The sequence below is a fragment of the Ptychodera flava genome, chromosome 6, assembly GCF_041260155.1.
Source record: "Ptychodera flava strain L36383 chromosome 6, AS_Pfla_20210202, whole genome shotgun sequence".
In the NCBI taxonomy this organism is placed as follows: domain Eukaryota; kingdom Metazoa; phylum Hemichordata; class Enteropneusta; family Ptychoderidae; genus Ptychodera; species Ptychodera flava.
Genome location: NC_091933.1, coordinates 16,305,344 through 16,318,022, shown reverse-complemented (window position 1 = coordinate 16,318,022; position 12,679 = coordinate 16,305,344). Strand labels below are relative to the sequence as shown.

The 12,679-nt window shown below is 37.0% G+C and overlaps 1 protein-coding gene across 1 annotated transcript in view; it reads right to left on the bottom strand.

Moving 5' to 3' along the window:
- LOC139134220 (hyalin-like) overlaps window positions 1-9,928 on the bottom strand; it is a 37,113-nt gene extending 27,185 nt beyond the window's left edge. Inside the window, exon 1 of the mRNA XM_070701132.1 lies at window positions 9,779-9,928. Within this exon, the coding sequence (XP_070557233.1) occupies window positions 9,779-9,881 (103 nt within the window). The 5' untranslated portion in view covers window positions 9,882-9,928. The remainder of the gene's footprint in view (window positions 1-9,778) is intronic.
- Between the last annotated feature and the right edge of the window lie 2,751 nt (window positions 9,929-12,679).

The following is a 12,679-nucleotide window of genomic DNA, read 5'->3' as shown; positions in this document are numbered from 1 at the left end:
AGGACGTGTTTATGAAACTGCGGGCGTGTTATGTTTTGATTGGCGTGAAGCAGTGTTTCTGCCCTGAGAGCTCACAAAGTAAGTATGGTTGCTACGCGACTGGCAGCACGATGCCATCTCGTCGTACTTTTTGCATAATCTCGTGCAATTATCAACCACGAACAAGGGTCTCAAAAAAAACTAATACCTGTGAAGCTCATTTTAATATGAAAGGCCATAGTCTACCGAAACGACCATGGAACAAAAGCCATGCCGCGTTGCTAGTCTGTTTCTTCTATTTGTCTGTGATCGGACTATCTCCCAAGACATGTCTTCTGGTCCGAACCAGAATTTATTTGCCTCGGGCCAGAGTTACAGTCATGCATGCCCTAACATTTAAACAACAATGCAAGAGAATTGCCCAACAGCCTTACCTTCTCATATTCCATTTAGATTGAAAACGTTTGTAAGTCGAGCAAAACTTTGTTAGCCCATAAAAGTATGACTGAAATGAGTGATTCTGAATATAATGTGGTTGTATTAGCGATCACATTTTACGGAAATCTTGATGTAAACGTCAAAGACAGTATTCATTTTAATTACTCTTAGGAGATTTTGAGGAGATCGTAAGTAATTTGGAAAATAAACAGTCAGCGTATTTGGCTATTTGCTGGTCTTGACACCATTTTATGTGTAAGATGTGTGAGGACTTGACATCAAGACGTAGCCGGTTTGATTAATTTTATTGGCTGTCATAACCATCAAAACTACAATACAAATGATTGAACTCAGTCTACTTTCAATTCCGGTTATCACCACATACCCGTGATAAAATGATTAAACCACAAATTAAGCCATCATACATTAATATTTGAGGATTTCATTTTCCACGAAAATATGAGTTTAAATTTCCTCCAATATTTACTCGTTTCTTCTACTATTTGTATGACATTCTACTTCAATAAAAATGCAATTAATTTGTGAAGCTGGCTTTCATCGTGTTGATTGATTTACCACAATTGTACATCATGACTTTATTGGCAATTTATGTAACTTCAATGAAGACAGGAAATTATTGTTGAACAAAGTAACAGATGCAGAGCTTCCGTTACCATTTTTAAACCTGCGTAACGCTGTACGCAAATGGTTTTTACATTTGCGTAAAATGTATAAAAAATGCGTACAACTACGTGTAAGTACATATAGAAGAGCTGTATATACGATATCGAAAACTAGTTGAAACGTAAATGAATAAACTGTTCATTAAACATCAGCAGTGAAAATGTGTTTTTTTTCTCTGATGAGTTTTACAATCTTTGATACTGTTCTGTTCTATTCTCTGTCGGCGGAGTCGTTCCTTTTTCTGTCTACTCCTTCCGACAATGTCTTTACTGAACGTATTGCTGCTCTGAAGTCAAATTCGCCAAGACTCGGGCCTCCCATGTTATCACAATCAGAACATTTATGACATTTTCACTCAGACAACTACGTTTCGATGTTTTAATCATGTTTTCGGTACTGAAACCACGTTACATGGGACAGATGAGACTGGAATCCGGCTGCAATTATAGCTAACTTTGCAATATTCGCAATATTCGTTGTAAAGAAGCGTGCAGACCGCCATAAAACTATTATTAGAAGTCCGCATGGCATTAGTTTAAATACGTTGATATTCGACACGAGATCCTCAGGGTTTAAAGGTACGCATTGGGCACAACGGAAAAAAGAACATGTTCTCGAAATAACGACAAACTCTATTAAACATGTTACATTTTTATTGGTACGGCCTTGAAGGAAACAATGGATGCTACATAATTAACAGAATGTAGGACAATTTACCCTGGGCATTAGGGGCATATAACTACTTGTCGAAATTCTCTCCAGAGGAATTTAAACATGTTGAAATAAACGTTCAGTGCACCTTAAAGTTAGATTTAGAAATATCAATATCGTAGAGGAGGTGAACGCTGACGTTTTCAAGTCAACCTAAAATTTATCCTTATTTTCAATTTTCGCTGTAATTAGTAAAATCTCTGCGATCATAAGAATAATGTACGCGCCATTGTTAAAAAAATCCAAGCTCACTTTGTTCTTCAAGTTGTTGACAATACGTTTATTTTCCACTGGACACTAGCTTTTCCAAAGTGAAGGGGTGTCACTGCCTAGTACGACATTGCGTAGTGCGATTCGTCACGCTCAGCCTTTTTCTTTGGTTAAGCTGCACTTTGTTTCAACCTTACATTTCCCGGTGGACGGTGATAAAAGTAAAGGCAGTAATTATATAGGTTTGGAGAATAAACACATCATTAAGATAAGGTGTCATTAGAATACAATAGATCTTACCTGAAAAGTGAATGTAGATAACGTAAGAATGTAAACTTGAATTGTAATAAATGTTAAATGAAATTCACTCTTTGAGAGACTGTTGGGAGCGTGTGTTTTGTTTGTGAATAAAGCCATCTATCAGCATGTGCATCTTCAAAGTATACGGTCCAGTGGTACCTCCGATGCCAGATGAGGACCGGACTACTACGTACGACTACTGTTCGCAACAAACAAGTTGGAGCTATCCCCCGGTAAAGACTCTCCAGTGAAGATTGCGAGAGTTACGACACTTGTAACATATAGAGTGTAACTTGTGTTTTGTCAAGAGGTCTACGGTATAACGGTGGTAAAGTGTAAGCTAGAAGAAGACGCGTAAGTATATATTGGCAGTTGGTGTAAAGTAAATATAAATTTAAACTCTACACATCTAATGTTGTAGATATAACAGCGCGATAACCTTTCTATAAGTAAACTTTGAACATGTATAGCCACTATAAGTTTCGAGGATATGGGCGTTCCAACCGATGTAAAGTCCTCAGTTCTGATTCATAGTTTACCAAACTCTGATATACAGATTATACGATTTACGCTTTAGTACTTGCATAAGCCGGTTCGGGAGATGAGATTCGTGGCTATATGTCAAAACAATGACCTTTCCATTTAAACATTCATTTGAATTTGCCATCTGATGTTTTCGTCATCTTTGGATTGTATCGATAGTCCTCATAGAGGGTACTTTTTGCCTATGATGAGAGGTTTTATAGATAGAAAATTTAACGTTGAGAGTGCATTCAAATGAAAACATGTGAAGAAAAGTATGTATCATATACGGGTTTAGGTGTTACAGACTCTATCATGACATACTGAGGGAGAAAAAAATCATTATTTTGATTTCAACGAAGAATTCACTGATCAGTCGCTATACGCAATTAAGATATCTGAAACTCTAAAGGTATTCGTTTCCGGTTGCCGAGGCCTTTCGAGTAAGTGTTGCATGTCGTCTCCTTGCATTGAGTGTATAACTACGGGTAAATTTCAAATACCATTCTTTCAATTTGCAATTCGGGAATTTGAACACTAAAGACGAGTGGTACATTGAATTCGATATCTTCTTCTGTCGATTTACGTATATATCAATCATAACATTACATATAAAGCAAATTTACGAGGTGCAAAGATGTATGCAAGTGAGAACAAGTGTTGCAAAGTGTAGCGAAGCTAAACACTACAATTGAAAGGTAAATGTTTTAGAAGTGTTTGTTATATGGAATAAAACATTCTATCATTCAAAATATTGTACGTAGACAACTAATAGAAAACTGACTTTATAATTTTATAATTTTCAAGTGATTTGGAATCAAAATTCATGAAAATATGAGATGACCGCAACTTCCAGATAGCTGCTTCCTGTTGGTAAGTCTCAAAAAAATTCAGGATTTTAAAGAATTTTGCATATTTTTTCACAAATTTGCGTTCTGGTTGTATTTTTTTGTATTTTGCGAACTAGTCCGAAATTTTTTTCCTTAACTTTTGCTTTGAATTTTTTTTCTGTTTTTAACTACCCCCTCCCAAGGTCTAATGGTCCGTCGCTTTGGAGGGTTTGAGGATATAGAAAGCAATTTAGAAAAAACATATCATATTTGGCTATTTGCTGGTCTTGACACCTTTTTTATTTGTAGGATGTGTGAAGACTTGATGCAAAGACGTAGTCGATTAAATTAATTTTATTGCATGTCATAACCATCAAAACTACTGAACAAATAATTGAAACTGGCCATTTTATATCCATATCACCATATACCGGTGATAAAATAATCAAACTACAAACTAATCCGGCATACAATAATACTTGAGGATATGCTTTTCCTCGTAAATAAGAGTTTAAATTACCTCGAATATTTACTCGTTTCTTCTAATATTTGTATGACATTCTACCTCAATAGAAATACAATTACTCTGTGAAGCTGGTTTTCAATGTGTTGATTAATTTGCTATATTTCTATGGCATGACTTCATTGGCAATTAATGAAACTTCAATGAAAACAGAAACTTATTGTTGAACAAACAGAAGTTTGTCATGGCAGGTTATGAGTGATAGTGACAGATTGGTCGGTTTTAAAACGATCTCATAATAAAAGACTGCTAATTTATCATATGCAACGGTAGTTTCAACATAATTGGAACTAATTTGTGATAATTGGATGGTGAAGTAAGGTCGTTTTTACCCGCACATTCAAGCTCTTCTGATCTTCTTTATAAAGGGACATAAGCTATAACTTGTGTTAAGTTTTTCAGTTTTCTGTTTCTGTATATCAACTACCGTGTCTGACCCTAATCAGTTTGTCATCGTGAAATTTCGAGTATTCTTTTTGTCAACATAGCTTGTATGTGTGTAGTGATCATTGTTTATTGTTTACAAATGAACTCCAGTCCGGACGTGAATACAATTTTCAATAATAACAATGGGGATTATACTCATATAGTTGTGTTGATATGCTAAATACTTGGCATTAAATTACAGTTTAGGGATTCAATGCAGAAATTGCAAGGAAACCACAAAACAAAAGTTCTGAAAAATAGCCAAAGGATACAGCTTATGGAGCTTCAAGTTACACACTTGTTTTTATGAGTAATTTGTAATATTGCAATATTCAGCTTTATGGCACATAACACTTTTGAGAAATTTGAAAAATATGAAGATCCAACGATCCAAAATTAGTTCCAATCGTGTTTTTTGTAAAATAATTACCATGTTGAAAGCCACGGGGTTTTAAAGTAATATTTAATGATTGAAACGCAAGTCAAAGACTTTGTATGAATTGTATACAATTTGTATGATTGTTTAAGACAGAACAGTGAACCTGCCTTAGGCAAGATATGTTACGGAAAGTGGGACCAGCGAGAAAGAACAGAGCTTTAGACGCAGAGTACATTTCAAAGTTGGTGACGATTTTTCGATGGATATTACAACACAGTGGCGTAGTTGAGTAGTAAAAATTGATAGTATAAAAAAGTCACTTTGAAGTGATCAGAAAACCATATAAATTTGTAATCGGTAAAACAAAACTGTTCATGGGCTAGTGTGCAAATAGATATCAACCCTTACCTCGATCCATTTTCAACAGAAGCATTATCAATATTAAGTCGCGATCCATTATATTACATTATATTACCATGCCCTGTCCATTGCGTTTTAATTGGTCGAGGTGAACCACGTGACTGCCCACAAATACACAGTAATGGTTTGTTTTCACGCCCGTGAATATGAATAATATAGTAGACACAGTAACTTTAAGGCTAAAATGAAAACTGTGATTTGTACAGAGATCATAATCAACCACAACATAAAATGGAGCATTTGTGGGCGAAGTTTAGACGCTTTTAAAAAAAAATCTCCGGATTTGCAAAATTTTTGCAGCGCGCACTACCCACTGACAGGTTCTGGGGCCCCGTTGTCGTTCCCATGGGAAAGTTTTGTAAGTTTTGTCGGTTTTTCGGGGTTCATTGATAATATATTTCTATAATAACACTGAAACGTCTTACTAATAATATTTACTTCATCTCCGTTACTACTTCTTGCATCATACGCATGCCATGCCTTTTCAACGTGTCCAGCGTTCTATTGTGACGAGACGAGGAGGCGTTTACACACGAGATTGCCGAACAATGCGAAACGTGTAACCTTAGCACCACATAGTATGTGTCTGTGTGTGTGGCGGGGTTCGGGTGGGGGTAGGAGAATCAAATATTTGACGACTCTCTTTTTGCGAGAGGGATATTGGGGTACGCTATGCCACGCTTTGGCACAGAAAGTGACAGCGGCGAAAAAGTAACGATGTCGGTGCGAGGTAGAATAGGTGCGATAAACGTATCGCGAAGTTCGGAAGCTGTTTTCTCCCCAAAAAAAGGCACAATTTATTCAATGAACTGCATCGATTGCTTTCACTCCATGCAAATTTCAAACGACTGAAAGTACTTTTCTAGTGGAAAAACCCCTACATGTTCACTTTGCTCTTTCAAATGTGTCACTGTATTTATTTATTTATTTATTTAATTTGCCGTAACGCAGATTTTTTGCAGTCTCAATGCTATACCTCTCGACATTTACGCTTGTTGAGGGACCCATTGAGCTCTGGTACATTGCCATTTTGCCACAGCTGCGTGATTCCTTGCCAATCAGAAAGACTCATTGATGCCTTACCATTTGACTACGATACAGTAGTGTAAGTGATAAAGAATTGAGCAATTTTGGACGATTAAACGAGCAAGAATGCCGATAAATGAAATATAGAAGGTTTGTTCAATCGCAGGCAAGGTGAACGCTAGCACATTTCTGCCAGAAAACACAGGGGCAGTTTGAAGCCAGATGCAGTGTTTGCAGTCGCTGCATTTATAGAAAACCTGTATTCTCGTTTCATGTCCATGTAAAACCGTGAACCAACGGGGAGGGACAGGAGGGAGCCCCCTTCTCCTGATACAGAAAGCATTTGAAAATTTGATGTTTAAATAAGGCTCATTGATGATGCTTAGAACAGCTACCACATATAATATTTTTAAATACAGCCGTTTGTTTTGTTTATCAATTTTAGTAAGTGCACCTACCTGTTCACCGGTTTTGAAGTGACCCCCAACTCTTCCGACCCCCGGGCATTAAATAATAATGACTCCCTTAAAAAGATTTACCAAATGTGTAGCAAATTCAGCATTTGATGCATTTTCATAGCTTACTGGTTTGCCTGCTTTCCAATCGCTAAAATACGTTGCCAAATAAGCCTTGGTTGCGCCCTTCGTTTATGTGAAGTTGCTTCGGCCACCAGTTTCAGTACAGTTGCCATTTGGAATATGTTGATATGCACAAAGAAGTGTGGAGTGTGTTATGCATAGCAACATACACGTTGTATGGCCCTAGACGCACTGTCGCGGCCGGGGCAAACTTCTCCCTTTAACGGCAACTCTACTTCTTATAGACATCTAAATGGTTTTACTAGATGTAGGTTGTCTTTGAAAAGCGTGGCTCCGTTCCTCATATATTACTTTAAATGACTTTCATTAAGTGTCTGTAGCTCGTCCTAGTATACAGTTACGATACACTATTTACCCTTGGGAAAAGGGTATACCTACTTGTCGAAATTCACTCCAGAAGACTTCTGCGCACCAACAAAATATCCAATGTTGAAATAAATTTTCATTGAGTTTAAAGTTAGAGTTATATTCAATCCGGTAGAGGAGGTGAATGATGACGTTTTCAAGTAGACCTAAAATTTGTAATTATTTTCGATTTTCGCTGTAATTAGTAAAATCTCTGTGATGATAATAATGTACGCGCCATTGTTAAAAAGAACCACGCTTACTTTGTGGTTCAAGTTGTTGACGATTCCACTGGACACTGGCTTTTCAAAGTGAGGGAGTGTCACTGCCTAGTACGACACTGCGTAGTGCGATTCGTCACGCTCAGCCTGTTTCTTTGGTTAAGCTGCACTTTGTTTCAACCTTACATCTCCCGGTGGTGATAAAAGTACAGGCAGTAATTATATAGTTTTGCAGAACTTACACATCATTACGATGAGGTGTCATTAGAATATAATGGATCTTACGTTTAAAGTAAATGTAGATAACGTAAGAATGTAAACTTGAATTGTAATAAATGTGAAATGAAATTCACTCTTTGAGAGACTATTGGGAGCGTGTGTTTTGTTTGTGAATAAAGCCATCTATCAGCATGTGCATCTTCAAAGTATACGGACCAGTGGTACTCTGATGCCAGATGAGGACCGGACTACTACGTACGACTACTGTTCGCAACAAACAAGTTGGAGCTATCCTCCGGTAAAAACTCTCCAGTGAAGATTGCGAGAGTTACAACACTTGTAATATTTATAGTGCACCTTGTGTTGCGTCCGGATGGTCGACGCTATAACGGTGGTAAAGTAAGCTGGAGTAGAATTGTATCTCTACATATTTAAATTTGTCGGTGTATCAGCACCATAACCTTTCTATAAGTAAACTGTGAACTTGTGTAGCCACTATATTTAAGACTCGAGGATATGGGTGTACCGACCGATGTAAAGTCTTCAATTCTGAGTTTTATTTTACAATAACTCTGATACACAGATTATACGATTGACACTTTAATACTTGCATAAGCCGGTTCGGAAGATGAGATTCGTGAATTAAAAACAAACCCAGACCTTTTCATTTCAACATTCATTTGACCATGTCATCTAATGTTGTCGCTATCTTTGCATGCGTATCGATAATCCGTAAAAAGGGTGTACTTTATGCCTAGAATGAGAAGTTTTATCGACAGAATATTTAACGTGTACTTTCATTCACAAATCTTTGAAGAAAGGTATGTATCATACGGGTTTAGGCATCACAGACTCTACCATGGTAATACTGAGGGAGAGAAAAATGACCGTTATTTGAATTCCAACGAAGAATTTAATGATATATTACTACATACCAGGTATGTAGGTATTTCACTATAACAAGGTTTTAATCAGGCCGACGAAAGAGTAGTACTTTAAAGTAAATGAATCCGAAGATGTCCCTCAATTGTCTGAAGTAATTCTTGAAAAATCAAACATCAAAAGATATTTCCAAGTGGACCAAGTAGTTGAAAATCGCCTAATATCCCCGTGGGAGATTGCGTAATTTCATCCACAGCCACACCAAAATATGTCGAACAGCAAAAGACTACAGCAAGATTGATGAAAAATCATGACCTGCAAAACTTTCTGAATCTTGGAATTCCGGGTTTCGGGAAAAGTAACAACTGTTCAACCATGGCATCTGGATAACTGATAATATTTTCCTTTTCTCGTGCACTCCTGCCCACGGTGCTCTGATAAATTGTGTTTCTTACTCAAAACATGTATCAATTTTACAAATTACTTCCAAGAATCGCCTCGATAATGACTTTGCTGACTCGTCAGTACTTGTCAACCAAATAGTTTTGGGAACGGTATAGCATTATATTATTTGTGTCTCAATGATACATTTTCTTTAGAATGCAAGCTTTTTGTGCGTTTTATTGCATTTTGAAATACAATACGTGCACAACATCCTTAAAGATTTTCGGTGGTAATTTAAGAATTCGAATTGAAACGATCCCATTTTTTCTGTGGTAGAAGGGGAGACAAAAATGTCAACCATTTCGACTTGGCTCGTAATTCGGACTAAATTTCGCAAAGAAGATTACGTACTGGTGTGAGTATATGTAAAACAACCTTAAGTATTATAGTAGCGATAATTTAAACATTTATTTTGTAAGGTGGCATCAAAACAAGTTCAATAGTCAGTACCATTCAAGGTTGATATATAAAATACCAGGTCCAAAAAAACGATAGAAGACGATATATATAATAGGTTCGTATTGAAACATCCCATTGTCACACGATAGATTATAGTTTAAGTGTCAACACTTACCCAAAAATCGTAGTTGGTTGGAAATTTTGGAAATTAGGTAACATACCTGTGTCCGAGCCATTAACTGTGACAGTGTCATATAATAAAAGAAAGCCGCCTGCGATAAGCAGGAACTTCATGAAGCGGCATTTCGGTGAAGTAAAGCTCATCCTGTGAACGGAAAGCTGCCTTCTTCGTGACTAACAGGTCTCTCAGCCTTGTTGTTTGGTCGGAGTGCAGGTGAAGGTACAATTTGATGACGTCAAGGGACGTCATGGCAACCACAGAACTTTCCTATTGTGAAGACTAAAGATCTATAACAAGTCCCTGAAGAGCGTGACAAGGTAACGTCTGACTGATCATGATTGATAATGCATTGTGGATACGTCATGGGAATTCACACTCTAGTCATAATTTAGTATAAGAAACAAAGGTGCGTCTTTGCAACATCCAATAATGCATTTCCCAGACGCACTAATTTACGTATCTAATTCACAAATTCCAGGAGTAGGTTGTTCCAGCACATGCCTTTGTGAACATTTTCATCTTTCATGAGCACAGAAATGAAATAAGATAAATGTTTAAGCACGGGGAGTTAGGTTTTAAGAGGTGTTAAATATTAGCAAAAAGGGAATTAATTTCTTGTATTGTCTTATCTCCATTTGCTCAATCAACCTTTGAAGGCTTATCAATTCCTAATGCCTGTCATGCGTTTATAGGACGTGATCAAACAACAACTAGAGCAGCATTAATCGTAACACGCCTATATAACAGCGACCATTGACTGGATTTGAAAAAAATATGCAACAGATTCGAAAACTACCGCACATACGGAACAAAAAGTCAAAGAAACTCAATGATGGGTGACATTGCTAAGATTTTTTAGTCCAGTATCGTTACATGTCACGTATTAACTTCGTCAGCTTAGCCAACGACAGCATCTTTCAGTGCCTTCAATAAAAAGAGTAACAGTAGATGACAATCGATATAAGATCTCAAAAAAAAAATACAAAACAAAATACACACACACACCAATTAACATTGGCAGCTGAAGAAGAGCCTGTTAATCGCCATTGAAATTGACCATGACATTAAACTTTACATAGTGAATAGATTAATTCTTTAATTAAAAGTCAAAGTAGATTTAAATTGAAGTACTGCATTTGTATAGACCACAATGCAATGTGCGATGGTTTGTTTCCATCTAATACCTTGAGCGCTCACTTCAATTCGGAGCATATAATTTCTACTATTCTAGGGAGGTATGAAACCCCATCTACATCTACAGTTGCGTCACGATTGCCACACTGAAAGGGAAGCGGTTACATTTATGATACTCAAAGACAATTTGAGACATTCAAACGCCTGATCACTTAAGCACAGGAACCGCCAATTGCAACAATGATGACATTTTAAGGCAACGAAGTTTTCATATTTTGCTGTATGAGTTGTCAAGCTGTTATCACTTGACGAAGAAGACTATGTATCAATTTTATCAATAAATAACATCAATAAATAACATTGACATATAGAATCCAAAATAAATAAGCATAGAAAGTAAATAGGACTGCATGGACACATGTTTCTAAGTACCTACTGACATACCTACTCACCTACCTACCTGCCTGCCTGCTTTGAACCTACCTACCTACCTATACCTACTTACCTACCTACCTAGTACTTACTAATATACATACATGATAAGTACGTACTATATTGCCATCCATCAATACATGTATGCATCAATCTATACAGATACAGTAAAGAAATGAAGTGTTGTTCGTGGTTGTCATGGTAATCATTCATTATAAATATATGTTGTCGTGACCTTTCTGTGCGGCCAAGTGTCTCAATGCTGGTTTTTATGAGGGTATAGATTGGTTGAAGAAAAGTAATCATCATCGAACAAACATGTACCGTATCTAAATTAAAAGCTGATCAAATAATTATACATTTGAATTTCCATGACCATTGTCTTTTGATCATTTGTAAAAAGGCATTAGATGCCAGAACACATTTAAGTAGTTGATTAAAAATTTAAAGGATACGTTCAAGCTGACAATGGTTTTAATTGCTTTGTCTCAAGGTAATGAAATGTGCGCGTTCTCTTTCAGACACTATTGTTTGAACAGACCTAACGGAAATCATCAAGCACGTGTGAGTAATATCTTGAGGAGGGCTGATCCAACTCTGTACGTTCTTTCCTGGATATAAGGTCCGCGGGGACAAATACTGAAGTACAGATCACTTGCATATTTCAGTTGTCTATACGTGCATTAGTAAGTGCGTTTGTCCAGATGGTTTAGCGTATATGCACGTTGAGGTTGTGTCCAAACTGCACCATATGAGAGGAAGTCTAGATCTGACACCATCTTCTTCGCAAATACACTGATACGAATATTAGTATGACAGGATCTTGAAATGGCTAGCTACACGTATTTGATTTCGACTTTGTCCTTTACATCAAGGTGTCAACATTTGAGCGGATCCGAGGTGTCACGTGACATACAACCTGGAAACTGTATCTACAAACAGAGATACCTTTTACTCGCCAAAAGGGTGAGTGTTTTTTTTTTGTCATATGTAGATGAATTTGTTTGTTATTTTGCGTTCGAATAATTTCAAACACAGTTTTGCTATGCCAATACATCTCCCAAGGGAACGTCTTGATATGAGTTTGCCGACAACTTTCTAATTACGCTAACATGTTAATCGCATAATTGAGAAGATCAGTCATCAGAAAACACCAACATAGTATAATGTTCAGTATTATATTATTGCCTGGATACATGGGTTAATGTACGTGCCCAAGAGCAGGTGTCTCCTACTGCGAGGACAAATAAACCCATATATTCATGGAAACCGGTCCGTACATCCCCGCATGGCCCGCTACCTCCCCGGATGTTCATATTCAAATCATTGCACTGATTTGCACTCACGGCGAGGTATGTAATAAACTTTGTAATAT